The 26,164-nt window shown below is 45.7% G+C and overlaps 1 protein-coding gene across 2 annotated transcripts in view; it reads left to right on the plus strand.

Moving 5' to 3' along the window:
- SLC30A10 (solute carrier family 30 member 10) overlaps positions 1–26,164 on the plus strand; it is a 60,366-nt gene that overhangs the window by 28,426 nt on the left and 5,776 nt on the right. The window contains exons 1-3 of one of the 2 annotated variants that reach the window (XM_077282250.1): positions 16,911–18,046; positions 19,992–20,075; positions 22,773–23,012. In XM_077282250.1, the coding sequence (XP_077138365.1) occupies positions 17,491–18,046; positions 19,992–20,075; positions 22,773–23,012 (880 nt within the window). In that variant the 5' untranslated portion in view covers positions 16,911–17,490. Of the gene's footprint in view, positions 1–16,910; positions 18,047–19,991; positions 20,076–22,772; positions 23,013–26,164 lie in introns of those variants that run through there. The other variant, XM_077282251.1, reaches the window with a different exon arrangement.

The raw sequence follows: 26,164 nt of genomic DNA on the forward strand, positions 1-26,164 counted from the left end.
TTTGAAAAGCGATCACATACCACCCAGATGACAGACATACCCCGAGACACCGGGAGATCAGAAATGAAATCCATGGAAATATGTGTCCAAGGCCTCTTCGGGACAGGCAAGGGCAAGAGCAACCCGCTGGCACGGGAACAGCAAGGCTTAGCTCGAGCACAAGTCCCACAGGACTGCACAAATGACCGTACATCCCGTGACAAGGAAGGCCACCAAAATGACCTAGCCACCAGATCTCTGGTGCCAAAAATTCCCGGATGACCTGCCAACACCAAGGAATGAACCTCGGAAATGACTCTGCTGGTCCACTTATCAGGAACAAACAGTCTGTCAGGTGGACAAGAGTCAGGTCTACCAGCTTGAAATCTCTGCAACACACGTCGCAAATCAGGAGAAATGGCTGACAAAATAACTCCTTCTTTAAGAATACCAACAGGTTCTGTGACTCCAGGAGAGTCAGGCACAAAGCTCCTTGAAAGAGCATCAGCTTTCACATTCTTTGAACCTGGTAAATACGAGACCACAAAGTCAAAACGGGAGAAAAACAATGACCAGCGGGCCTGTCTAGGATTCAAGCGTTTAGCAGACTCGAGATACATCAAATTTTTGTGATCAGTCAAGACCACCACACGATGCTTAGCACCCTCGAGCCAATGACGCCACTCCTCAAATGCCCACTTCATGGCCAGTAATTCCCGATTGCCCACATCATAATTCCGCTCAGCAGGCGAAAACTTCCTAGAGAAGAAAGCACATGGTCTCATTACCGAGCAACCAGGGCCTCTCTGTGACAAAACGGCCCCTGCCCCAATCTCAGAAGCATCCACCTCGACCTGAAAGGGAAGTGAGACATCAGGCTGGCACAAAACAGGCGCCGAAGTAAACCGGCGCTTCAACTCCTGGAACGACTCCACGGCTGCAGGAGCCCAGTTAGCAACATCAGAACCTTTCTTGGTCATATCCGTCAAAGGTTTAACAACGCTAGAAAAATTAGCGATAAAACGACGGTAGAAGTTAGCAAAACCCAAGAACTTCTGAAGACTCTTAACTGACGTGGGTTGAGTCCACTCATGAATAGCTCGGACCTTGACTGGGTCCATCTCCACAGCAGAAGGGGAAAAAATAAACCCCAAAAAGGGAACTTTCTGTACTCCAAAGAGACACTTTGAGCCTTTAACAAACAAGGCATTCTCACGCAAAACCTGAAACACCATCCTGACCTGCTCCACATGTGAGTCCCAATCTTCAGAGAAAACCAGAATATCGTCCAGATAAACAATCATAAATTTATCCAGATACTTCCGGAAAATATCATGCATAAATGACTGAAATACTGAGGGAGCATTAGAAAGCCCAAAAGGCATCACCAAGTACTCAAAATGACCTTGGGGCGTATTAAATGCAGTCTTCCATTCATCACCTTGCTTAATGCGCACAAGGTTGTATGCACCACGAAGATCTATCTTGGTGAACCACTTGGCACCCTTAATCCGGGCAAACAAGTCCGACAAGAGAGGCAAAGGATACTGAAATTTTACAGTGATTTTATTCAGTAGCCGATAGTCAATACAAGGTCTCAAAGATCCGTCCTTCTTAGCCACAAAAAAGAATCCCGCACCAAGAGGGGAAGAGGATGGACGGATATGCCCCTTCTCCAGAGACTCCTTGATATATGAACGCATTGCGGCATGCTCAGGTACTGACAGATTAAATAATCTTCCCTTAGGAGATTTACTACCTGGAATCAAATCTATGGCGCAGTCACAGTCCCTATGAGGAGGCAGAGCACTGGATCTGGACTCACTGAATACATCCTGATAATCAGACAAATACTCAGGAACTTCCGAAGGAAGGAAGAGGAAGCAATAGACACCGGCGGGGAATCAGCATGAATTCCCTGACAGCCCCAACTTGACACAGACATTGCCTTCCAATCCAGGACTGGATTGTGGGTCTGTAACCATGGCAGACCCAAAACGACCAAATCATGCATTTTATGCAGAACAAGAAAACGAATCACCTCCCGATGTTCAGGAGTCATGCACATGGTCACCTGCGTCCAAAACTGCGGTTTATTTTCCGCCAATGGCGTAGCATCAATACCTCTAAGAGGAATAGGATTTACTAACGGTTCAAGAACAAAACCACAGCGCTTGGCAAATGACAGATCCATAAGACTCAAACGCCATAACAGGGTAAGAAGACAAAGAGCAAATTAAAGTCACAGACAAAATAAATTTAGGTTGCAAATTACCAATGGCGACAGGACTAACAACCCTTGTTAGGCGTTTAGAGCATGCTGATATAACATGTGTAGAATCACCACAGTAAAAACACAACCCATTCTGACGTCTATGATTTTTCCGTTCATTTCTAGTCTGAATTCTATCACATTGCATTAAATCAGGTGTTTGTTCAGACAACACCACCAGAGGATTAGCGGTTTTGCGCTCCCGCAAACGCCGGTCAATTTGAATAGCAAGCGCCATAGAATCATTCAGACTTGTAGGAATGGGGAAACCCACCATCACATTCTTAATGGCTTCAGAAAGGCCATTTCTGAAATTTGCGGCCAGAGCACACTCATTCCACTGAGTAAGCACGGACCATTTCCAAAATTTTTGGCAATACACTTCAGCTTCATCCTGACCCTGAGAAATAGCCAGCAAGGCTTTTTCTGCCTGAATTTCAAGATTGGGTTCCTCGTAAAGCAATCCGAGCGCCAGAAAAAACGCATCAATATTCGCCAATGCCGGATCTCCTGGCGCTAGCGAGAAAGCCTAATCCTGAGGGTCGCCCCGTAAAAAAGAAATAACAATTTTAACTTGCTGAGCAGAATCTCCAGATGAACGGGGTCTCAGAGAAAGAAACAATTTACAATTATTCTTGAAATTCCTAAACCTAAATCGATCTCCAGAAAACAATTCCGGAATAGGTATTTTAGGTTCAGACATAGGACTACTGGTAACAAAATCTTGTATACCCTGCACACGAGCTGCCAGCTGGTCAACACTTGTAATCAAGGTCTGCACATTCATGTCTGCAGCAAAAAAAACAAAACTCAGAATTTCCTTTCTTATTATCCCACTTCTGCAATGCTTTAAACATTCAATATTGGCCTGGCATACTGTTATGACCCCAATGGCAGAGGGTCTCAGGAATAATGCTAAGTCAGTAAATACAGAAAACCAGCTCATAGGGCAGTGGTAACTGGGCTGACCATATAACTAATCCTAGCACCACAAATACCAGCAGCCGGGGAACGTTCCTACGTTGATCCTAGACGTCTCGCGCCAGCCGGAGAGCTAACTACCCCTAGAAGGGAAAAGAAAGACCTTTCTTGCCTCCAGAGGAAATACCCCAAAAAGTTGGATAGAAGCCCCCCACAAATAATAACGGTGAGGTAAGAGGAAAAGACAAACATAAGAATGAGCTAGGAATTTAGCAAAGAGAGGCCCACTAGCTAATAGCAGAATATAGAAAGATAACTTATATGGTCAGCAAAAAAATCCTATCAAAAATATCCACACTGGAAATTCAAGAACCCCCGAACCGTCTAACGGCCCGGGGGGAGAACACCAGCCCCCTAGAGCTTCCAGCAAGGTCAGGAATCACATTTAGTACAAGCTGGACAAAAATGATAGCAAACAAATAACCCAAAAAACAAAGAAGCAAGACTTAGCTTAATTTAGCACGAACCAGGACCAGCAAACAGGAGCAAACAGAATGTGTCTGATAACACCGATGCCAGGCACTGGACTAAGGTTCCAGGAGGTTTATATAGCAACACCCCTGAAGTAACGACCCAGCTGGGTGCAGACAGAGGGAAGGAAATCCCAGAGTCATATCACTAGTAACCACTAGAGGGAGCCAAAAAAGTCTAATTCACAACAGCTGCCCCTGCGTCCGCGGCTGCGGCCGCCACCTCCTCTCCTCCCGACTCGGACATGGCTGTCCCTTCCTCCCACTAACCTGCTGGAGGTCGGAGTTCCTCTTCCGGGATTGGCACTGTACCGCGCTTTCTCGTTCCGCGCTCCTTTTGGCTGGTTCCGCCCATGAAACTGAGGCTCCTCCCTCCGCGCACGTCAATGGCGAATCGTGGCGGGAACTCTTGGCGGCAATTGGCAACGCACAGTCTTTGCAAAAAGTTACAGTCCAAGCACAATAAATCACAGTTCCAAGGCACACATGACCCGATTCTTCAGGCTTAAGTAGATCCTGTTCGTGACGCCAAGTTGTAGCGCCCCCACTGCCGCAGGGCCGAGGGGTAGCCGGTACCGGGCCTCTGAGTCTCTGCTCTGGGGTTGTCACGGTGGCTAGACCCGGTCCGTGACCCTGCTGTGGGGCGTACAATAAAGCTGGAGGTATGGGATGATGTTGCGGTGCAGTGTAGGTCGTAGTAAATAATGAGGACACCAGGTTGTAGTCTCTTTACCTCTTTACTGAAGGTTTTAGAGTCCTCAGTCCAGAGCGCTGTCAACAGGGCTGTCAGAGACCGGCCGGTCCAAAGGCACATCAGGAGTTCTCTTTACAGGTGGGAATCAGTGTCTACCTTCTAGCGCTGTGTGTTGTAGTCCTTCCCTGCTGAGCTCCCGGGATAGTCCTCACAACTGATTCTGTCTGTCTCTGATGTTCGTTCTCTCCGTCCCCCAGGTGATATGGTAGGACGCACCCGTATGACGGGGTAGGCCTGGAGTTCTTCCGGGACCCTAGAGTCGCCCCTCTCCCACAGCTGCCTCCGTTGTCTGCTTAGGTGTTAAGTGGGACAGCCAACCTATAATTGGCTGTCCGGCCGTGGTTTGCAGTAGTACTTAAAGTCTCTTACTTGCTCGGCGTTCCGGCCACCGACTGTTTGTGCCTCAGAAGGATGTTGCCTCGATCTAACAGCACGACTCCTTCTGGTCCTAATTCCTCTTTATTGTATTCCCGTTGTTCACTGGTTTGTTCTGCTCTGAGGAGTCTGCCAGGATCCCATCCCTGACAGGTCCTCTCACTAGCTCTTCCCAGCTACTTCTCTCCCTGTCTTCCTGTCCAACCCCCAGTTTTACCAGAGTGTGAGGAGTGGCCTACTAGATAGAACCACCCCCCCTGGTGGCCGGAGTGTGAAGTGTAGTGTGAGTGTTACCTGGTCAGAGAAACTCCTTAGTGCAATCAGACGTACCATAGCTCCCCATAGTGGCGGAGCCACAGTACTGCAACGACCAGGACTCTGGGGCGCAGCAGTCACATTTTGGTTTCTTAGATAGGCCACAACTTCTGACATCAGTTTGGTAAATATCCTGGGCGCCGAAGCAAGCCCGAAGGGGAGACATTTGAACTGGAAGTGATGTAATATCCCCTTGTTCATTAGGGCAAATCTCAGGAATTTTTTCGAGGAAGCGTGTATCGGGACATGATAGTATGCATTGCTTAGGTCTAAGGTGCACATCACCTTGTCCTTGTCTATAAGAGGCGTTGTGGACTTTATAGATTCCATCCTGAATCTTTTGTAGCGGACCCATTTGTTTAGTGGTTTTAAATTTATGATCGTCCGGGAGTCCCCTGACGGTTTTTTTATTGAAAACAAATGGGAGTAATGGCCTTCGCCTCTTTCTGAGATGGGAACTGGAATTATCGCATCTAAGGGTACTGTCACACAGTGGCACTTTGATCGCTACGACGGTACGATCCGTGACGTTGCAGCGATATCCATACGATATCGCTGTGTCTGACACGCTACTGCGATCAGACATCACGCTGAGAATCGTATGTCGTAGCAGATCGTTTGGAACTTTCTTTCGTCGCTTGATCACTCGCTGACATTGCTGGATCGTTGTGTGTGACACCGATCCAGCGATGTGTTCGCTTGTAACCAGGGTAAACATCGGGTAACTAAGCGCAGGGCCGCGCTTAGTAACCCGATGTTTACCCTGGTTACCAGCGTAAACGTAAAAAAAACAAACAGTACATACTTACATTCCGGTGTCTGTCCCCGGCGTCTCAGCTTCTCTGCACTGTGAGCGCCTGCCGGCCGGAAAGCAGGCGCAGCGGTGACGTCACCGCTCTGCTTTCCGGCTCTGGTGCTTACACAGTGCAGAGAAGCTGAGACGCCGGGGGACAGACACCGGAAGGTGAGTATGTACTGTTTTTTTTTTTTTTACGTTTACGCTGGTAACCAGGGTAAACATCGGGTTACTAAGCGCGGCCCTGCGCTTAGTAACCCGATGTTTACCCTGGTTACCTGGGGACTTCGGCATCGCTCCAGCGCCGTGATTGCAAAGTGTGACCGCAGTCTACGACGCTGGAGCGATAATCATATGACGCTGCGACGTCACGGATCGTGCCGTCGTAGCGTCCAAAGTGTCACTGTGTGACAGTACCCTAACTCTATCAACTCCTGGATGTTTGTCCACATAGAGGAGTCTGAGAGCGGACAGGGTCGGGTTACCACAAATCTTTCTGGGGGACTGCTGGAGAACTCTAGTTTGTATCCCTGAGCAATCACCTGCAGAATCCATGGATTTTGGGATACTTTCTGCCAACCCCCTAGAAATTTTTGTAACCGACCACCCACCCTGATGTCATTTACTTGGCTTTGCTGTACCTGCACTTGGGAAGATGGAGTCTCTACCCTTTCCACCCTTGGGATAAGACCACCTCCCAGTCTTCCCTTTCCCCCTGTAGTCTGTCCTCTGACTAGGTTGGGATCTACGAAAGGGCTGGTACTTTTTTGTATTTTCCTCAGGGAACCCCTTCTTTTTATCTGAGGCTTTTTCTAAGATGTCATCTGGAATAGGCCCAAATACTTTATTCCCTGAGAATGGGATTCCGCACAATTTATTTTTTGACTGGATATTCCCAGACCAGGTCTTTAGCCAGATGGCTCTTCTGGCCGCGTTGGACAAAGATTCGCTTCTGGCAGCGAAGCGTAGTACAGATTCAGCAGAAGCGTCTGCCATAAAGCCTGTTGCAAGTTTAAGCTACGGCAGGGATTTGAGAATAACATCTCTGGAAGTCTTAGCTTTGAGATGTTCCTCCAAATCGTCAATCCATAGATGCATTGACCGGGCTACTGATGTTGCAGCTATATTGGCCCGTAATATTGCTGCGGAGGACTCCCAAGTTTTCCTGGGCAGACCATCTGCTCTGCGATCCATTGGATCCTTCAATGCGGAGGAGTCCTCAAATGGGATTGAGGTCTTCTTCGCCACTTTTGCTAGCGGAACATCAATCTTGGGGACTTCATCCCAAGCTTTAATGTCCTCTGGATTATAGGGCAAACGGAGTCTAAAATCCCTGGGTACCACTAGCCTCTTCTCCGCTTCTTGGCATTCTTCCAGGATCATAGAACGGATGTGGTTGTTGACGGGAAAAACCTTTGTGACTTGGGCATGTAATCCGCCAAACATCTTGTCCTGGATCGAGGTCTCCTCTGGCGTGTCCTGTAACTGCATAGTGTTACGTACAGCATAAAGAAGCTCATCTGTGTCTGCCGCAGAGAAGAGATATCTTTTCCCCCTGCCCAATGATCCGTCTCTTTCTTCCTGGTCAGAATCTTCTGAAACCTCTCCCTCGGAAGAGGGGCTAGACTCCCTCGGTCTCTTCCGTGAGGCTTGCGGTTCTGGCTGAGTTGCTTGGGGAAGATTCAAGCTTGAGATGGATGCCTGAACCTCCTGCCGAATCATTGTCCTCATACTGGATAGTAACGCAGTCTGTTCATCACCCACAATCTTGGACGTACAAGATTTGCACAATGGTTTCCGCCAATTTTCCAGAAACTTAGTAGCACATATTGGGCATTTATTTTTCCCCAATTTTTTCCTTTCGGATGTGGGAATGGGAGGCTCTGCCTAGGATAGATAGAGATACATATGGAATACATAGGTAGGGAAGCAGGGGGAGGGGTGAGCTTTGTGGCATGGCTTAACATAGCCCACTCACGTGCCCTTGAAGCTGGTCAGTCCCCTCAGGTCTGGCAGTCTCCTCCATAGTGAGGACAATCTTAGCCGTATAGCCGAGTGCTCCTTTGTCAGGATGGCCGGCGGCATACAGACCCCCTTAGTGAGTTTATATAGGATTTACCTGGTTGATCCTGCCCTCCTTACCGCCGCTGCGGTGACCGCGCTGTACCCCTCACCGAGGCCGGCACTGCTGCCGGCGCCATTCTCCCACGCTGGCCGCGACCGGAAGTGACGCGGCCGTAAGTGACGCGGCGGCTGGACCTGGAAGTGGCCGCTTGGAAGCGGTCTCTGGAGAAGCTGTGGCCACACGCTGGAGCTGGTCGCGCGCTGAGCAGCCATCGCCCTGACTCCCCGGCAGACAGGCGCCCGGACCGAGAGCCCCCTATACGGAGGAAGCGGACCCGACCCCAGGAGCAGCGCTACACTGGGGAGGCTGAGGGACCCCCCATCGCAGGTATCAGCCGCAGATTTCTTGCGGTAGGGAAGGGAAAGGCTGGATCCCCCCATCTGCACAGCACCGTCGGAGGATACGCTTGTCGTTCCTATCCGCAGTGGGACAGGAAAAACACTGGTGGGTGGAGTGGGGAGGGTCCTTTTAACCGCTTGTTGTTCCTGTCCCACTGAGGGTAAGAAGGACGTCCTCCAATGGTGCTGTCAGGTGGTGAACTGGAAAGTATTTTAATGAAATAAAGACACATGGTGTTTTAATATTTTATTATACTCTCAATCTACCTGAAGACCCTTGTCACCTGAAATAAAGTTAAAAAAAACAAACAACAATATTCCATACCTTCCGTCGTTCAGTCTTGTCCCACGCTGTAAATCCATCTGAAGGGGTTAAATGATTTTACACCCAGGAGCTCTGCTAATGCAGCTGTGCTCCTGCCTGTAAAACTTGGTGAATGAATGGAATGCAGGGGAATGTACTGTAGTTACCTCGAGTCGCGGCGATGCGCCCCCTGCTGGATGAACTCATATGAATTTGAGCCTGGGAACTTTTCAGAATATTTTATGTTAAACATAAATATATATATATATGTGTGTCTCACTGACATATATACAGTATATATGTATATATATATATATATATATATATATATATATATATATATACACTCACTGGCCACTTTATTAGGTACACCATGCTAGTAACGGGTTGGACCCCCTTTTGCCTTCAGAACTGCCTCAATTCTTCGTGGCATAGATTCAACAAGGTGCTGGAAGCATTCCTCAGAGATTTTGGTCCATATTGACATGATGGCATCACACAGTTGCCGCAGATTTGTCGGCTGCACATCCCAAAGATGCTCCATACAACGCAGGATGGATCCATGCTTTCATGTTGTTTACGCCAAATTCTGACCCTACCATCCGAATGTCGCAGCAGAAATCGAGACTCATCAGACCAAGCAACGTTTTTCCAATCTTCTACTGTCCAATTTCGATGAGCTTGTACAAATTGTAGCCTCAGTTTCCTGTTCTTAGCTGAAAGGAGTGGTACCCGGTGTGGTCTTCTGCTGCTGTAGCCCATCTGCCTCAAAGTTCGACGCACTGTGCGTTCAGAGATGCTCTTAGGCCTACCTTGGTTGTAACGGGTGGCGATTTGAGTCACTGTTGCCTTTCTATCAGCTCGAACCAGTCTGCCCATTCTCCTCTGACCTCTGGCATCAACAAGGCATTTCCGCCCACAGAACTGCCGCTCACTGGATTTTTTTTCTTTTTCGGACCATTCTCAGTAAACCCTAGAGATGGTTGTGCGTGAAAATCCCAGTAGATCAGCAGTTTCTGAAATACTCAGACCAGCCCTTCTGGCACCAACAACCATGCCACGTTCAAAGGCACTCAAATCACCTTTCTTCCCCATACTGATGCTCGGTTTGAACTGCAGGAGATTGTCTTGACCATGTCTACATGCCTAAATGCACTGAGTTGCCGCCATGTGATTGGCTGATTAGAAATTAAGTGTTAACAAGAAGTTGGACAGGTGTACCTAATAAAGTGGCCAGTGAGTGTATATGTTTTTAAGAATATTTGAGTTGATGGATCCATCATATGTCCATTTTGCAAGCCTGCGCAAAAAATACGCCGTACGGAAGCCATACGGATGACACACGGATAAATTTGTGCGTAAAAATCGCATCCTCGCATTGAATACGGAACAGTGTTTTGGGACAATTACTGCGTATTACGGCCATAAAAAACAGACCGTATTTTAATACGCCTAGTGTGACGCCGGCCTAACAGCCGCGGGTGGAATTGCGTTCCACCCGTGGCTGTTAACATGTTAAATGCATCTGTCAATCTCTGACACCAACCCCACAAATCAGCGCCCGTGTCACACGACCACAGGTCACCAATGGGTTGACCTGAGAACCTGGGGTCTGCAGCAGACCCCTGTGGTTGTCATTGCTGAATTGCTATGAGCGCCGCCCTGCTCTGTGTAGCACAGGCAATCAGATGATCGCAGCTTCTAGTCTCCCATGGAGACTATTGAAGCAAGTGAAAAGTAAAATAAAAATGTTCTTAAAATATTAAAAAATTAAAAAAACATAAAAGTTCAAATCACCCCCATTCACCCCATTCAAAATAAAACAATAAAAAAAAACATATTTGGAATTGCCGTGTTCAGTAATGCCCTCTCTATCAAAGTATAAAAAGAATTAATCCCATTGGTTAAACGGAGTAATGAGGAAAAAAATGATACCACCAGAATTGTTTTTTTTTTGGCTGTAATAAAATGCAATAACAGGAGATTTAGGCCCCATACACACGTTCAGGAATTGATGCAGAAAATTCCTGTGAAAATCCTGACATTTCTGCCGGATTTCCGCATGAAAACCGCATGCGTTTTTTAGCGCGTTCTTGACGCGTTTTTGACGCGGTTTTTCCCAAACATTTCCCAATGCATTAGACAGTGGGAAAACCGCGAAAAAAACGCAAAATTAATGAGCATGTCCGGATTTTTACCGCAATGCGTTTTTCATGCGGAAAAACGCACATCATGTGCACAGAAATTGCGGATTTCATTAAAAATGATAGGATGCTTAATGTATGCAGATTATTTGCGGTTTTATAGCGTTTTTATAGCGCAAAAACGCTAAAAAACCGCAAATAATCTGCACTGTGTGAACATAGCCTAAAACATTGAATCTACACCAAAATGGTATCAATAAAAAGTCAGGTCGGCGCACCAAAAATAATCCCTCACAAAGCCCGAGATCCCGAAAAATGAAGACGCTTCGGGTCTCAAAAAATGTTGCCATATTTTTTTTATTTTTTTTTTGCAAACTTTGGATTTTTTTCACTGCTTAAATAAAACAGAACCTATACATGTTTGGTATCTATGAACTCGTAATGACCTGGAGAATCATAATGGCAGGTCAGTTTTAGTATTTGGTGAACATGGTAAAAAAAACAAAATTGTGGAATTACACTTTTTTTTTTGCAATTTTACTGCACTTTGAATTTTTTTCCTCGTTTTCCAGTACACGACATGGTAAAACCAAAGGTGCAGTTCAAAAGTACAACTCGTGCTGCAAAAAAAACAAGCCCTCACACGGCCACATTGACCAAAAATAAAAAAAAATTATCTCTGGGAATATGGAGCAACAAACGGAAATGCAAAAAACCCCGAAAAACCCCAAGGTTGTGCAGGGGTTAATACAATTACGACAATACCAAACTTGTAGAGGTTTTGTTTTAATTTAGTGTTGAAAAATTTTTTGGGAAATTCGTAATGAAAAAAGGAAAAATTTGTCTCCATTTTTTATGAGGCCCGTTACGTTTTAGCTTTTACATTGACGGAGCGATATGAGGAATTGCTTCTTTGAGTGATGTTTCTTTTCTTTATCTCATTTTATAATCGTTTTTATTAAACTTAACAAAAGGTAAATGACATCAACAATATTAGAAATATTTAGCTTTTAACCGGGCGAAGGAAAAGAGGGAAGGGGAGAGCGCGCCACCACCTACGACAGTGCAAAAATTTGCGTATTAGGCCAAAGTTCCACAGAGAGCCACCATCAATGTTTTTCTGACCGTATTCTGACAGATTTTCCACGGACACCCTGGGGCCACGTTTATGAAAACCAACTAGTCTTTGTTGCCTAATAGCAACCAATTACAGTGCAGCTTTCATTTTTGAAACCACACTGGCCAAATGAATGCTGCTCTGTGATTGGTTGCTATGGACAACAGACAGCTTTTTCATTAAAAAAAACATGGAGACGTGTCCTATTCTCATCGGTTTTGTGGACATATAAGTAGATGGGTCAGAAAACAAAGTAGAACGTTGTCCTTTTTATTATGCTAAGAAGCTCCATCCCATGACATATGGGGGGTAAACACGGACACAGGTGACGCAAACAGATGAAAAAACGATGCATTACACGAATTAAAATAAACCCCAAACAGTCCATTTTCTTGTAAAGTGACAGAAATATATGAATAAAAACATATATAAAAAACAGTTACAACCATCTTGCAACTATTAAATAAAAATTGACCGCATTTCTTTTATTCTATGCTGCTTGCCCTGTCTACGTTCCCTTAAAGGGGAAGCTTTCTTCACTTAAAGGGGCTGTCCCCTTTCAACAATTTTTGGCTCGTATGCAGTCGCATGTAAAAACATAAAACTGCGCTTTACTCAACCTCCTGAGTCTCCGCCACTGCCCTGGTTTTTTGTTGATTGGTTGCAGCGGTGACATAACGTTAACATCACTGCAGCCAGTTATTGAGCTCAGCGGCTCGGACGTGTGGAGCTATGGAAACAGAACGGCGTACCCTTCTGGTGCATGTAATATTCATTCATTCAAGCTCTAATTTTTACAGAACAGCACCACTCTTCTCTCTGGCTGTGTCTGGTATTGCATATCAGCATTATTCAGTTTAAGGCCTCAGTCAGACATCGGTTTTGCTCTTGTAGGTTTTTTATTAGTGTGCTGGATCCAATTATCATCCATTTTTCATCTGTGTGTCTGTTTGCGACTCCCGCAAGGGCCACGGGGTACAAAGTCTGGGTTGGGCAGTTCTTCAGGGGGTTGTCACGACAGCAGTGACCCGGTCCATGGCCCTGGGCGCGCAATAAAATGATGAGGGAAAGTTTATAGGGGGATTAGTTCATGGCGCCACCTGTGGTGTTTAGCAATGGATGGCCGACGCTGCTTAAGGGGACCGCTGGGGCCGATGGTGACGCAACTGGGATGGTTCTGCTCCCCACAGGTGGAGTGGGGCCCCAGGGCTACCGGTACTGTTAGTACTGTTATAAGGGATCGTGGACGTTGAGGTGCAGGACTGAGGGTGCGAGAAATAACTGAAAGACACAAGGGCTGTAGTTTTCTTTACCTTTACTAGATGGCTGAAGGTGCAGTCCGGGCACGGGTAACAGTTGGTAATGGAGATCCGGGCAGCCTGGAAGCAATTTAGGATCCACCTAACCAGGAGGGTTCGGAGGTCTTCCTACTGCACTGTTCTGTTAGGTCCTTGCTGCTTTAAGCTCTGCTCAAGTTCCTCTCACTGTCTGACAGTTAGAATCAAACATTACCCGCATGGCAGGCCACTTGAGCATATTACACGTGTTGGTCCTTTGTGGCGGCTCTGGTATGCTGCTGTACTGCTGGCTGTTAGGTGGGCCAGGAGACCTGCAGTCTCCTGTCCTCCGGATTTAGCTGCCGGGACTTCAGTACCCAGCAACCACGGACTCCGGTGTCCAGTTTCTAGCGCTCCGCTCTGGGGTGAACTTGGTTCAGCTCCACTCCCCCAGGGTCTCCTCGACTTTTCCCCTCTCCTCTCACTCTCTCTCTGACTCAGACTAACTAACTCCGCCTCCAGGCTAGAACTTATAGGGAAGCTTCTCTGAAACCGGGTGTTAGAGCTCCCCCTACTGGTTTGGAGTGAGGAAAAGTGTGGGATGCTAATGTTACCTGGTAAGGGGACCCCTCCTTGCTTCCAGGCATGACATCACCCCCTGTGAGGGAGGCAATGCCACTGTGGCAACCGGACTCCTGGGGTGCCACACATTCAGGCTTGTAAAATTTCCAAGCATTTCCTATCCATTTGACAGTAAAACACAGGCAGCATTCAGATATCACACATACGGCGTCTGCTGTTAATTTTCTCACAGATCCATTGATTTGAATGGGTTCGAGTCTGTGACTCATAAAAATGAACATGCCTCGGTCCACAAAAAAACCACGGACATGTAAATAGCCCCATAGACTGTAATGGGAACGTGTTCTATCGGTGAAAAATGGACTTCCGATGAAGCCTAAGTTTCAGGACTGCAACACCCGTATACAGCACTTTTTTTTTTTTTTTTTTTTAGAAAAATCAAAAACTCCATCAACCACCAAGAAACCTTTGCCCAAACACCTCCTTAAAGAGAACCTGTCAGCAGGATTTAGCCCTACAAACTAAAGGTATGGCCATAAAGGTGCTGTGATGCTGATTAATATTATACCTAATATGACACCTGCTGACAGATTCTCTTTAAAGGGGTATTATCATATCAGCCATTTATGCATATCTCGAGGATATGCCATATATGCCTGCTACATGCAGCTCTTGAGGACGGGTACCTGTTTTGTACAGTTCTTATTTATATGCACGGCTCGCCATTCACTTCAGAGTTCTGAAAATTGCTGAGTGAGCGTGCCTGAAGTGAGACCCATTTGATGGCATATTCTTAATGGGTTTTTTTTCGGTTTAGGAAATTCCCTGTCCACAGACTGCAGTTTGCTTAAAAAACAAACAATCAGTATTTTACTACCCTTGTCGAAACCAGCGCTGGTCATCTGCTGCTGCTCCCGTTGTTTGATATTGGATGCAGCCCTGACGTTATTTTGGCAGCACTGCAGCTAATCAGTGAGCTCAGCTACTTTTGCCATGTTGACGGCACAAACAGCTTAGAGCTGCTGAGCTCATTGATTGGCTGCAGCGCTGTCTACATGCAGGGCTATGTGGGGGGCAGTATACTGTGAGGAGGATTGTGTTGGGCATATGATATTGTGTGGAGGGTTGTGTGGAGACCATCATACTGTGTGGATGGTTATGGGGGCCGCTATACTGTATGAAGGGCCATCATACTGTGTGGAGGGCTGTGTAGAAGCCATCATATTGTGTGGAGGGCTGTGTGGGGCCATCATATTGTGTGAAGGGCTGCGTGGGGCCATCATATTGTGTGGAGGGCTGTGTGGGGGCCATCATATTGTGTGGAGGGCTTTGTGGGGGCCATCATATTCTGTGGAGGGCTGTGTGGGGGCCATCATATTGTTTGGAGGGCTGTGTAGAAGCCATCATATTGTGTGGAGGACTGAGTGGGGGCCATCATATTGTGTGGAGGGCTGTGTGGGGGCCATCATACTGTGTGGAGGGCTGTGTGGGGGCCATCATATTGTGTGGAGGACTGTGTGGGGGCCATCATACTGTGTGGAGGGCTGTGTAGAAGCCATCATATTGTGTGGAGGGCTGTGTGGGGGGCATCATATTGTGTGGAGGGCTGTGTGGGGGCCATCATATTCTGTGGAGGGCTGTGTGGGGGCCATCATATTGTGTGGAGGGCTCTATGGGGGCTATCATATTGTGTGGAGGGCTGTGTGGGGACCATCATATTGTGTGGAGGGCTGTGTGGGGTCCATCATATTGTGTGGAGGGCTGTGTGGGGGCCATCATACTGTGTGGAGGGCTGTGTGGGGGCCATCATATTGTGTGGAGGGCTGTGTGGGGGCCATCATACTGTGTGGAGGGCTGTGTGGGGGCCATCATATTGTGTGGAGGGCTCTATGGGGGCTATCATACTGTGTGGAGGGCTGTGTAGAAGCCATCATATTGTGTGGAGGGCTGTGTGGGGGCATCATATTGTGTGGAGGGCTGTGTGGGGGCCATCATATTCTGTGGAGGGCTGTGTGGGGGGTATCATATTGTGTGGAGGGCTGTGTGGGGGCCATCATATTCTGTGGAGGGCTGTGTGGGGACCATCATATTGTGTGGAGGGCTGTGTGGGGTCCATCATATTGTGTGGAGGGCTGTGTGGGGGCCATCATACTGTGTGGAGGGCTGTGTGGGGGCCATCATATTGTGTGGAGGGCTGTGTGGGGGCCATCATACTGTGTGGAGGGCTGTGTGGGGGCCATCATATTGTGTGGAGGGCTGTGTGGGGGCCATCATACTGTGTGGAGGGCTGTGTGGGGGCCATCATATTGTGTGGAGGGCTCTATGGGGGCCATCATACTGTGTGGAGGGCTGTGTCGGACCATCATACTGTGCTGGGGTCACAATGGGGGGTATTATACTTTGCTTGGCGGACTACTGTAGTGACATCATACTTTGCGTGTGGAGGGTACTGCGGAGGAATTCACTCTGGTGGTATCTTATTGTGTTTAGGGAGCACTTTAGTTTGCATCATACTTTATGGGGGCCATGAGAGGGGTATCTTAATGCATGGGATCACTAAGGGGCTTCAATAATGGCAAAATTACTTTGTAAGGTCTTAAAAGTTGTGACATATGCTCTTCTGTGACCCCATCGGATATTATTTTGTTTTAGGGTAGGGGGGCCAATTAGGACTTCTGCTATGGGGCCCCATGATTTCTATGTACGCCCCTGCATAAAATGTTATATACATATCATGATTGATTCCATTTATTGCACCTCAGTATTGTTCCTAGAGGGGTAGTAACCCAGGTCTTGCTGAATGGTATTATCTGCCTTTCTTGCTATTGGGAAAGCAGGATGAGTCCCAGCTTTTCCAGAATCAGATTTGATATGTAGGATCACTCAGCCAGCGGAGGCTCTGAGGACACCAGCTCATACAGTACTATAGGGAATCGCTGCCATACGTGCCAAGTGCTAATTATGCAGAAGAAATAATAAGAGGTAACAGGAGGAGGTCCAGGCTGTCACATTACCCTGTGTACGTGCTGGAAAATAGGAGCGGCCAGGGCTGGTTAGTGAGCTAATCCTGACACAGCAACTGTTCTTATCTCAGCCTCATATATAAACTGGAGCTCCAAAAGCCCTGATCCATTTCCCTGAGAGCAACAGGACCCAGGATAGGACCACCTGCCACAGAACACTTGTAGCCCTTTTGCACCAACCAGAAGAGGACCACCAGCCCCTCTGCACTGGGGAACAGCAGCACTATCCCTTCTGTACCACCTGCACCACAGAGGACATCAATACTTTTTTGTGCTCTTCTACACCAAGTACACAACTTTAGCGCCCCCCACTGCGCAAGAAGCAAAACAACTTTCCAAGTGCTCCACCATCCTGCACAGGTGCTTTCTTGAACGCCAACCTCTGGCTCTACAGCGTTTCAGTCCCACCTTCCTTCTAGACTCTGCTGCATTAAATTTGTACGGATCCCTCTGCCTAAGACTACTCACCCTGGCTAATACACCGCCAGTTGCCTGCTACCATATGCTCTCTGCCCAAAGGGAGAGCAAAAAGAGTAGGTATCTGAGCCACATTATTAGCTGACAGTGGCTCTACACCTGACCCCACTGCAAGACCTCTGAATTCCAAGAACCCACTGTAAGGACCACCAGTGCCCACAATGGGTCGCTACACCGGGAAGACCTGCAGACTCATCTTCATGTTGGTCATCACAGTCATCTTTTTTGTGGCAGAGTTAGTTTCGGGCTACTTGGGCAACTCCATCGCCCTAATCTCTGACTCCTTTAACATGCTGTCAGATTTGATCTCTCTGTGTGTTGGCATCACAGCCTCCCGTATATCTAGGCGACAGAGCAGGGGACCCCAAGCTACCTACGGGTACACTCGAGCGGAAGTGGTGGGGGCACTGTGCAATGCCGTCTTCCTCACCGCTCTCTGCTTTACCATCTTGGTGGACTCTATACTAAGACTGGCCAAACCTGAAAAAATTGATGATCCTGAGTTGGTGTTGATCGTTGGCACACTTGGGTTGGGAGTAAACATCGTGGGTCTATTGGTTTTCCAAGACTATAGATCGTGCATGCGCTGCTTATTTGGGCCTAAAGACCAACAGGGATCAGAGGTGCCCACAGAAACCTCCAATGATCGCATCAACGTCACCCCTTACCAAAGCGGAAGGAGCCAAGGATCTGAGAGCCCGGACAACAATTTAGCAGGTGCCTTTCGATTATTTTACAAGGGAATTTGGGATAGAACTATAAGCGTTGGGTACATTATGATATTTCAATCTTTTTCCTGAAATTTCCTAAAAAATGTTAAGTAGATATTGCTTTTCCATTATCTTAAAATTTATACAAGAGGGTCCATCTCTTAAGGTATTAGGTAAGCTCACTTTTGGCTGTTGTAGAACCTTCTGAAGTCCTCTTTTTTGGACGGCCATTTTGTAATTAGTGCAATAATTAAAAATCTTACAGTGCATTGAATCTTTGTACTTTTACATGTTAGCACCCTGGGTCACCAAGGGTTAATGGCTTCATAAATTCCTAGTTGTCCTTATCTCACATAAACTTACAAAGTGCAGTCATGGGCTCCCTGATAGCGCTGTCTGCAGATAAGGACACCCATTTGTAAAATGCAAAAAAATGTAGACACTTTGGAAAATTTTGACAATTTTTTTTTTGAATAGGCAACAACAGTTACAGATGACTCGAAGCAAATTAATGACTCGATTCTTGCTTCTTCCAGGAGTAAAGGGCAAATATTACACAACAGGCACCACTACTGTTCACTCTGACAGTGGCGGTAATGCTGACAGTCAGCAATCCATTTTTTGTGGTTGCCACAATGCATCACTGTCTAACCTGCGCCTTAAGATATTTTCCAGTCCTTGTAAGCAAAAAATATATTATAGGAAGTTTCATATATGGTTAGCCCATGTATTTTATTTAGTTTTGAAAAAAGACCTAAGTTTGTAAATGTCTATGAATTTAAAGGAGAAGTTTATTACTTAAAGGAGAAGTTCACCAACAATTATGAGATGAAATGCTGGGCATCTGCCTTCAGATCAAAACACAACTGTGTACATACTTGCCGTTCCAAAATCACTTTTGGAGACCAAATTGTTATAATTACTAAGGACCTTTTTTATTAACAGTTCAGGATCTCAATCTTGCAGGTCTTGGTTAAAGGCAACTTTCCCTTTAAATGCTAATAATGAACATATTTAGTACTGTTCTCACATAATTACAGACAGTTAATAAATGCAATGCAGTCCAGCAGGTTACCAGCTGAAATGTCACCTGTGACCTTAAAAATAATCAACAGTTCAGAGGAGGTCAGGGTAGATAATATTTTAGAGGATGTTCTTTATCTGTAGACATTAATATGGACAACAAGTAGGAGGAGCTGAGCAGATTTGTATGTAGTTTAGTTGAGAAAAGTTTGGCATAACCTATGTTTTATTAATATGGCTCCTATCTTATTTTATCCTTAGGAGTCCAGTGGGCGTGTCTTACTTTTTCACATAGATCACTGGATAGTACCGCCCACTGGACTCCAAAGGTCATAATGGGTAAGGATTTAAATAAATAAACTGCAAGCTATAAAGAATAATTTCTCATAAACCAACATACACATCTGCTCTGTTCCTCCTGATCTAGAACTTGCTAAACATAGATAAGACACCATGTACAATGTAGGTTTCCTTTAAGAACTGGGTCAAATTGTGAATTTATGTTTGATGGCATGGAGGGTCTTCTGTGTAGACAAAATTACTTTGTCATTTCCATAAAACAGAAATTCAGGTCAAGTAATCATTGCCAAAAATTTACAATAGAGTTTAGTGGCATTAGGTCAAAAATGTGAAAATCCAGTTCCATGAAAAGTCACCATCTGGTCCAAGCGTAATGCTCGGTTCTTCTCTGAAGCCCTCATGGTCATTAGGCGTTACATCATCTTTTCGTTTTGGTAGAGTTCACCGGTTAGGTCGTAAATGAAGAATATCCTGAAGGTTCCTCTGATTCGTCTCACACGACCTCCGTCCGATAATTCTGGGGAATGTATTATTATGTTGTCAATCGTGAAACTGATTTTTTGAAAAAACTGGTGTTTCTTCTGTTTGTAGAATTTATACACAACACAGCGTTTCTTCTTTGGCCATAGGTGACAATATAGATGACCAAGAATCTGACCTAGGAGAAGTAAAGGGCAAGAATGAAAAGGACGCGGCCGCCCTCAACATTAGAGGTAATACAAATGTGGCTTTGTAGACAGCAGTCCCGTTTACATCTTCACTAGGACAATAAGGTCAAATGCTCCTACACCATGATGGTATTGTCCAAAAATGATGGGTAACATAGGCACAAGCTCTGTTTATATTTATATTTTTGGCTACATTGGAGGTATACTGCACATCTGGAGTCTACCTCAATTTATTTCACCTATATATGTCCATTGGCTCCCATATGCCCAACGAATGTCCAAAGAATGACCTTAGCTCTACCTAGTTTTTTTTCAGCTACTCTCCACCTCATCTTGCTTTTATAATCAGATTTTTCTAAAAATAAGATTCATCAGAGCCCAAATCATACTTTCAATATCCTTTCTAGATTTACAGCTAGCCAGAGTAAAAATACAATTTTTGATATTTCATTAAGCACTAGTATCTTCTACGTGTACCTCTGAATGGTGTCTTCAGTGTCTTCAAGATGTACTGTTTGACCCTATTGTCCCATTAGCCATACTAGCCAACCACAATAATTGTGGAGTTTTCATTTGCATAACCATACACCCTAGAACAGGCTACTCTTCATCCATCCCCAATGTGCCTAAGAATGCTGGAGATAAGTATCATGGCTAAGAAAACACCGGTGGAGCGTTGCATTCCAGAAATTCCGGTAGGCTTCCATGGAGATTGGCCAACTCTTCGAGGAGTCTGAGAGGCACCATTTTTTATCTGGAGCCTCCTGGAAGTTTTGTAAGAGTTGGAAAGTCCTATAGCATAAAAGAAGGTAATCATCAATCTAATATATCAGTTGCTAGGACTTATGGCTCTACCTGCACCCTCTGTATAATACAATATCCTGCTCGGGGCCTTGGATTTCTCCGCAGCAGCCCTGACTCCGTTCTTCTATCAAGCTTACATAATTACAGGCACTTAATAAATGCAATGTGGTCGAGCAGGTTTCCAGCTGAAATGTCACCGGTGAGGTGTCACATACTGGAAGAATGTGTTCCCAGGACCTCTGTAGATGCAGTTTCCATGGGACATTACTGTTGACCACATGTCACTGCGGCCTGGTCATTGTACCAACGGATGGAGAACTGGTAGCAGGGACCAAACACAGTTTTCATGTGTAAGGGTAGGTGCACACTGAGTCTTTTTGCTGAGCTTTTGGAGCAGAAACCGCTCAGTGCTCATGAGTCATGACATCTTTTAGATGGTGCAAAGATGCTAAGTTTTCCCAAGTGAAGCCGGTATCTTTTTTTCCTGAATCTGTTCCACTGAGGGATTTACTGTCATTTTCGCATTGGCTTCGCCGTTGGTGTCTTTAGAGAGCGGGTGGTGCCCAAAGAATGAACTTGTTACTTCTTTTAACTACTCCAGGGTTCCCGAATCTTGAAGTGGTTGAAAGAAGTAACTAAATACTAAATGTGTACAGCCATGTCGTTTTGGTAATGCTGTGCATTTTGTTCATTTTTTGCTGCATTTTTACGGCATTTTTCTGGCGGATTCCAGGCCTGAAGATGATGATGTGTGTATATAGCCAGATTCTGTTCCAAAACCTCCTCAAAAACTCTGTGTGCATACACCCTATTTGGTTTTTGTGGTGGGGATTGAATCGTTGGCCACCTCCAGCAAGTCATTTAATGTTAATCTTAACCCAGCAATGGCACCATGACAATCTATATATATAAAGCTGAGTGTATGTTTGTATGTATCAAGCCACGCCCACTCCATGTAGCCTCGCCAACTCCACATAGCCACACTCCCTCCACATGCAAAGCCCTGCCCACATGGTCCATGTTGTTAGCGCACACGGGCGGAGACACATTCACCTCGAAAGCCACCCTGCAAAACTCACTGGCTGCAACGTCCCAGCCACTGCGAGCTACAATCAGGGCCTCCGCCTTCAGAGTATCAGTGTGCGGCAGGCACAGGCCACATGAAGCTCCGTCATGACTAAAATGGAGTTGTTTCTGTGAGACATGATTTCAAGGGAAAAGGAGGAGCCTCATGATTTACACCGCTGTGCTCATTAAAGGAAGTTGCTGTGTACGTGTGAGGGGAAAATGAGAGGAGTGAGAGGAAAATGTGAGGAGTGACGTGAAAATGAGAGTGAGAGGAAAATGAGAGGCGTGACGTGAAAATGAGGAGTGAGGGGAAAAGGAGAGGAGTGAGGGGAAAAGGAGAGGAGTGAGGGGAAAAGGAGAGGAGTGAGGGGAAAAGGAGAGGAGTGAGGGGAAAAGGAGAGGAGTGAGGGGAAAAGGAGGAGTGAGGGGAAAATGTGAGGAGTGAGAGGAAAATGTGAGGAGTGAGAGGAAAATGTGAGGCGTGAGAGGAAAATGTGAGGCGTGAGAGGAAAATGTGAGGCGTGAGAGGAAAATGTGAGGCGTGAGAGGAAAATGTGAGGCGTGAGAGGAAAATGTGAAGCGTGAAAAGAAAATGAGAGGAGTGGGGGAAAACGAGAGGAGTGAGGGGAAAATGAAGAGGAGTGGAAAATGACATGTGAGGGGAAAATGACAGATGTGTGGGGAAAATGAAAGAAGTTTGTGTTGCAAATCCGTAGTGTTGAATATATGATGTGAAATGTTTTTATGTGCAATATAATCATTATAATGTGTTATAACTAACCACAGCTAGTTACTATGCCTGGGCAATGCCGGGCTCTTCAGCTAGTATATATATAATTTTAATTTACACGGATTTTCCTGTCTCTACAGGCGTTCTGCTTCATGTAATGGGTGACGCACTGGGGTCTGTGGTTGTTGTGGTGGCAGCCGTCATATTTTATGTACGACCACTGTCGGCTGAAGCGACATGCAACTGGCAGTGCTACATCGATCCCAGCCTGACAGTAGTGATGGTGGCCATCATTTTATTTTCTGCCTTCCCACTCATTAAAGAGACAGCCACCATCCTGCTTCAGATGGTCCCCAAAGGCATCAACGTTGGAGAAATTGGTAAGAATAATACATTCCTTCATTCCCTTCACGCTGTACTATTGAAAGAATTTAGGATTTTACAAACCAGCCAAGGATTGCTACTTTGTTCAAGCACATCCATGATCTACTAATTGAGTCTGGTATGTCGCTAGCCAGATCATTGTATTAATTGCCTGATGAATGGTTGACTGGGCACGTGGGGACCAATCCTTAACAAAAAAGGCTATAAAGTTTATTCAAATAATTTTGGGTCTACTTTCTGTGATACATTTATTACTTTTTGCTAATATCTATAATATAACATTAGGAGCGTCACTCTGTCCGAAGCCTTTATAGACTGCGCAAGTGTGACACTCCTGCGCAGTCTGGAACCCACAGAGTTAAGCATCTAGGGATGAGGATTGTGGCTCAGGTGGGTTGTGGCGCTGGAATTGGCGCCTGCGCAGTCCGCGCTTTCCCGCGCCATTTTTATACTGAATCTATATATAAAATACGTCAGCGGAGCAATCCAGTCACTTTCTACTGAATATATATAGATAATACGTCACAGCAGCAAGCCAGTGACTTTTTACTGCACATGACAGAATGGGGGCGCAGGATGGGAGCAGCACATGACAGAATGGGGGCACAGGATGGCAGCAGCACATGACAGAATGGGGGTCCAGGATGGAAGCAGCACATACCAGGATGGAGACCATGTACCGATATAAATGCTCGCCACCTGGGGGTAGAATGGGTTCAATAGCTAGTAAATATATATATATATATATATATATATATATATATATATATATATATATACATACAGTATATGTATATTTTTGTTGTGTTTTTCACAATTTTTTCAACGCAGTGTACCACTTAAATACATTTTGAATAGTTTTCTTTATTTTTGCTGTTGGTATTTATATGGAGGACACACAGTTTACGATCATGAGGAGTGGAACTAACAGTTGTGGATTGGGCCATGAATGCTCTTTCATTTATCAACTGACATTAATTTTTCTCTTTTTTCTTTAAAGAAACACTCCTATGAAAGTTTTTATCCTCTTTTTATATTGCAATCATCATATTATATAGTACCGTGTACCTACAATTGCTCATTTTGCCCTTCTATCCAGTTAATTCTCTTTTCCATTAGATATATGATATCACATGATTATTAACAGACTAGCTGATCCTTCTAAGCTCTATAAAGATACAGGAAGTCTCTTTTCCCTGCATGAGTCATCATTAGAACAACAATTCTACATCGCTGCTATGTCCCTGCCAGCCCAGCTCTACCTCCTATTCAATTCCTGACCCAGCTGCTCCCTCCTCCCCCCTACTAGGGGAATTATAGTTCTGATGATGACTCATGCATGGAAAATTGACCTCCTGCTTCTACATAGAGCTTAGAAGCATTCACCTAGTCTGTTTTAATCACGAGATGTCATGGACTTAAATGGAAAAAAAGCAGAAAAATTAACTAAGTTGAAAGGCAAAATGAGCAATTATAAATACACAACACTGTTTAATATGATGATAGCCATATATTAAGAAGATAAAAACTTTGATGGGAAGAGTGTGTTTTGTCTATGAGTTTTATCTAGGATCATCAGTTCATACAAGATCTTCGAGAAGGGCATTGCATTTTTTATTATTTTATTGCTTTTTTTCTGGGAAGTGCAACCTCCTGAGATATCCTGCAGAGCTGATCTGTTAGGACCTGGTGATCCCTGGGACTGGAGAACGTCCTTTGTCATCGCTGCTTACTAAAATGTGGACATGGCGTTCATGTCTGTAGAGACATTGAGAAATTACCCTATGGTCATAGCTGCCTGCATCCAACCCCACCGGACCACCCCAGAACATGACCCCATCCTGGTTGTCTCTATATATTCTACTTATCACTCAATCAACATTGCATTTATTATTTACAAACAGATAATAGACAGTTAAGGCCCCGTCTCACATAGCGAGATCGCTAGCGAGATCGCTGCTGAGTCACAAGTTTTGTGACGCAACAGCGACCTCCATAGCGATCTCGCTATGTGTGACACGTACCAGCGATCAGGCCCCTGCTGCGAGATCGCTGGTCGTGTCGGAATGGCCTGGACCTTTTTTTGGTCGTTGAGGCCCCGCTGACATTGCTGAATCGGTGTGTGTGACACCGATCCAGCGATGTCTTCACTGGTAACCAGGGTAAACATCGGGTTACTAAGCGCAGGGCCGCGCTTAGTAACCCGATGTTTACCCTGGTTACCAGCGTAAATGTAAAAAAAAACAAACAATACATACTCGCCTTCTGATGTCCGTCAGGTCCCTCGCCGTCTGCTTCCTGCTCTCACTGACTCCCGGCCGTACAGTGAGAAGTGAGAGCACAGCAGTGACGTCACCGCTGCGCTCTGCTCTCAGTGTACGGCGGCTCAGTCAGTCAGAGCAGGAAGCAGACGGCAAGGGACCTGGACACCGAAAGGCGAGTATGTACTGTTTGTTTTTTTTGGTAACCAGGGTAAACATCGGGTTACTAAGCGCGGCCCTGTGCTTAGTAACCCGATGTTTACCCTGGTTACCCGGGTGCTGCAGGGGGACTTCGGCATCGTTGAAGACAGTTTCAACGATGCCGAAGTCGTTCCCCTGATCGTTGGTCGCTGGAGAGAGCGGTCTGTGTGACAGCTCCCCAGCGACCACACAACGACTTACCAACGATCACGGCCAGGTCATATCGCTGGTCGTGATCGTTGGTAAATCGCTAAGTGAGACGGGGCCTTAACACACAAAAAACATAGACAAGTTGATACATATGAAATGAGATTAAAACTGGATCTTTTGGCGTCAGATCAAAAATATAAGACATCTAATGTCAGTTATACAAGCTTTTCCGTGTAAGAACACAAAGGCCCATAGAGCGCTGCCAGCTGCGGGTAAACATAGGTTAGGCACGAACAAACAGAGAGCGAAAGAAGAATATCATTCCGGAAAATAGATATAATCTCCAAGCACATAATCAACTCAAGAGACACAAGGGTCCAACAAGACGACTTTACTGATTGCATAGAAATAAGTAACAACAATTAATAATTCATCAGGATATCATGATCTAATATGGGTGAGTTTCCCATCACAGTAAAAGGAATTAAAAAGAATAAACAAAACATCACAATACTCAGCTTCGGTTAGTTCAATGA

This window comes from Ranitomeya variabilis, chromosome 2 (assembly GCF_051348905.1).
Source record: "Ranitomeya variabilis isolate aRanVar5 chromosome 2, aRanVar5.hap1, whole genome shotgun sequence".
Lineage (NCBI taxonomy): Eukaryota > Metazoa > Chordata > Amphibia > Anura > Dendrobatidae > Ranitomeya > Ranitomeya variabilis.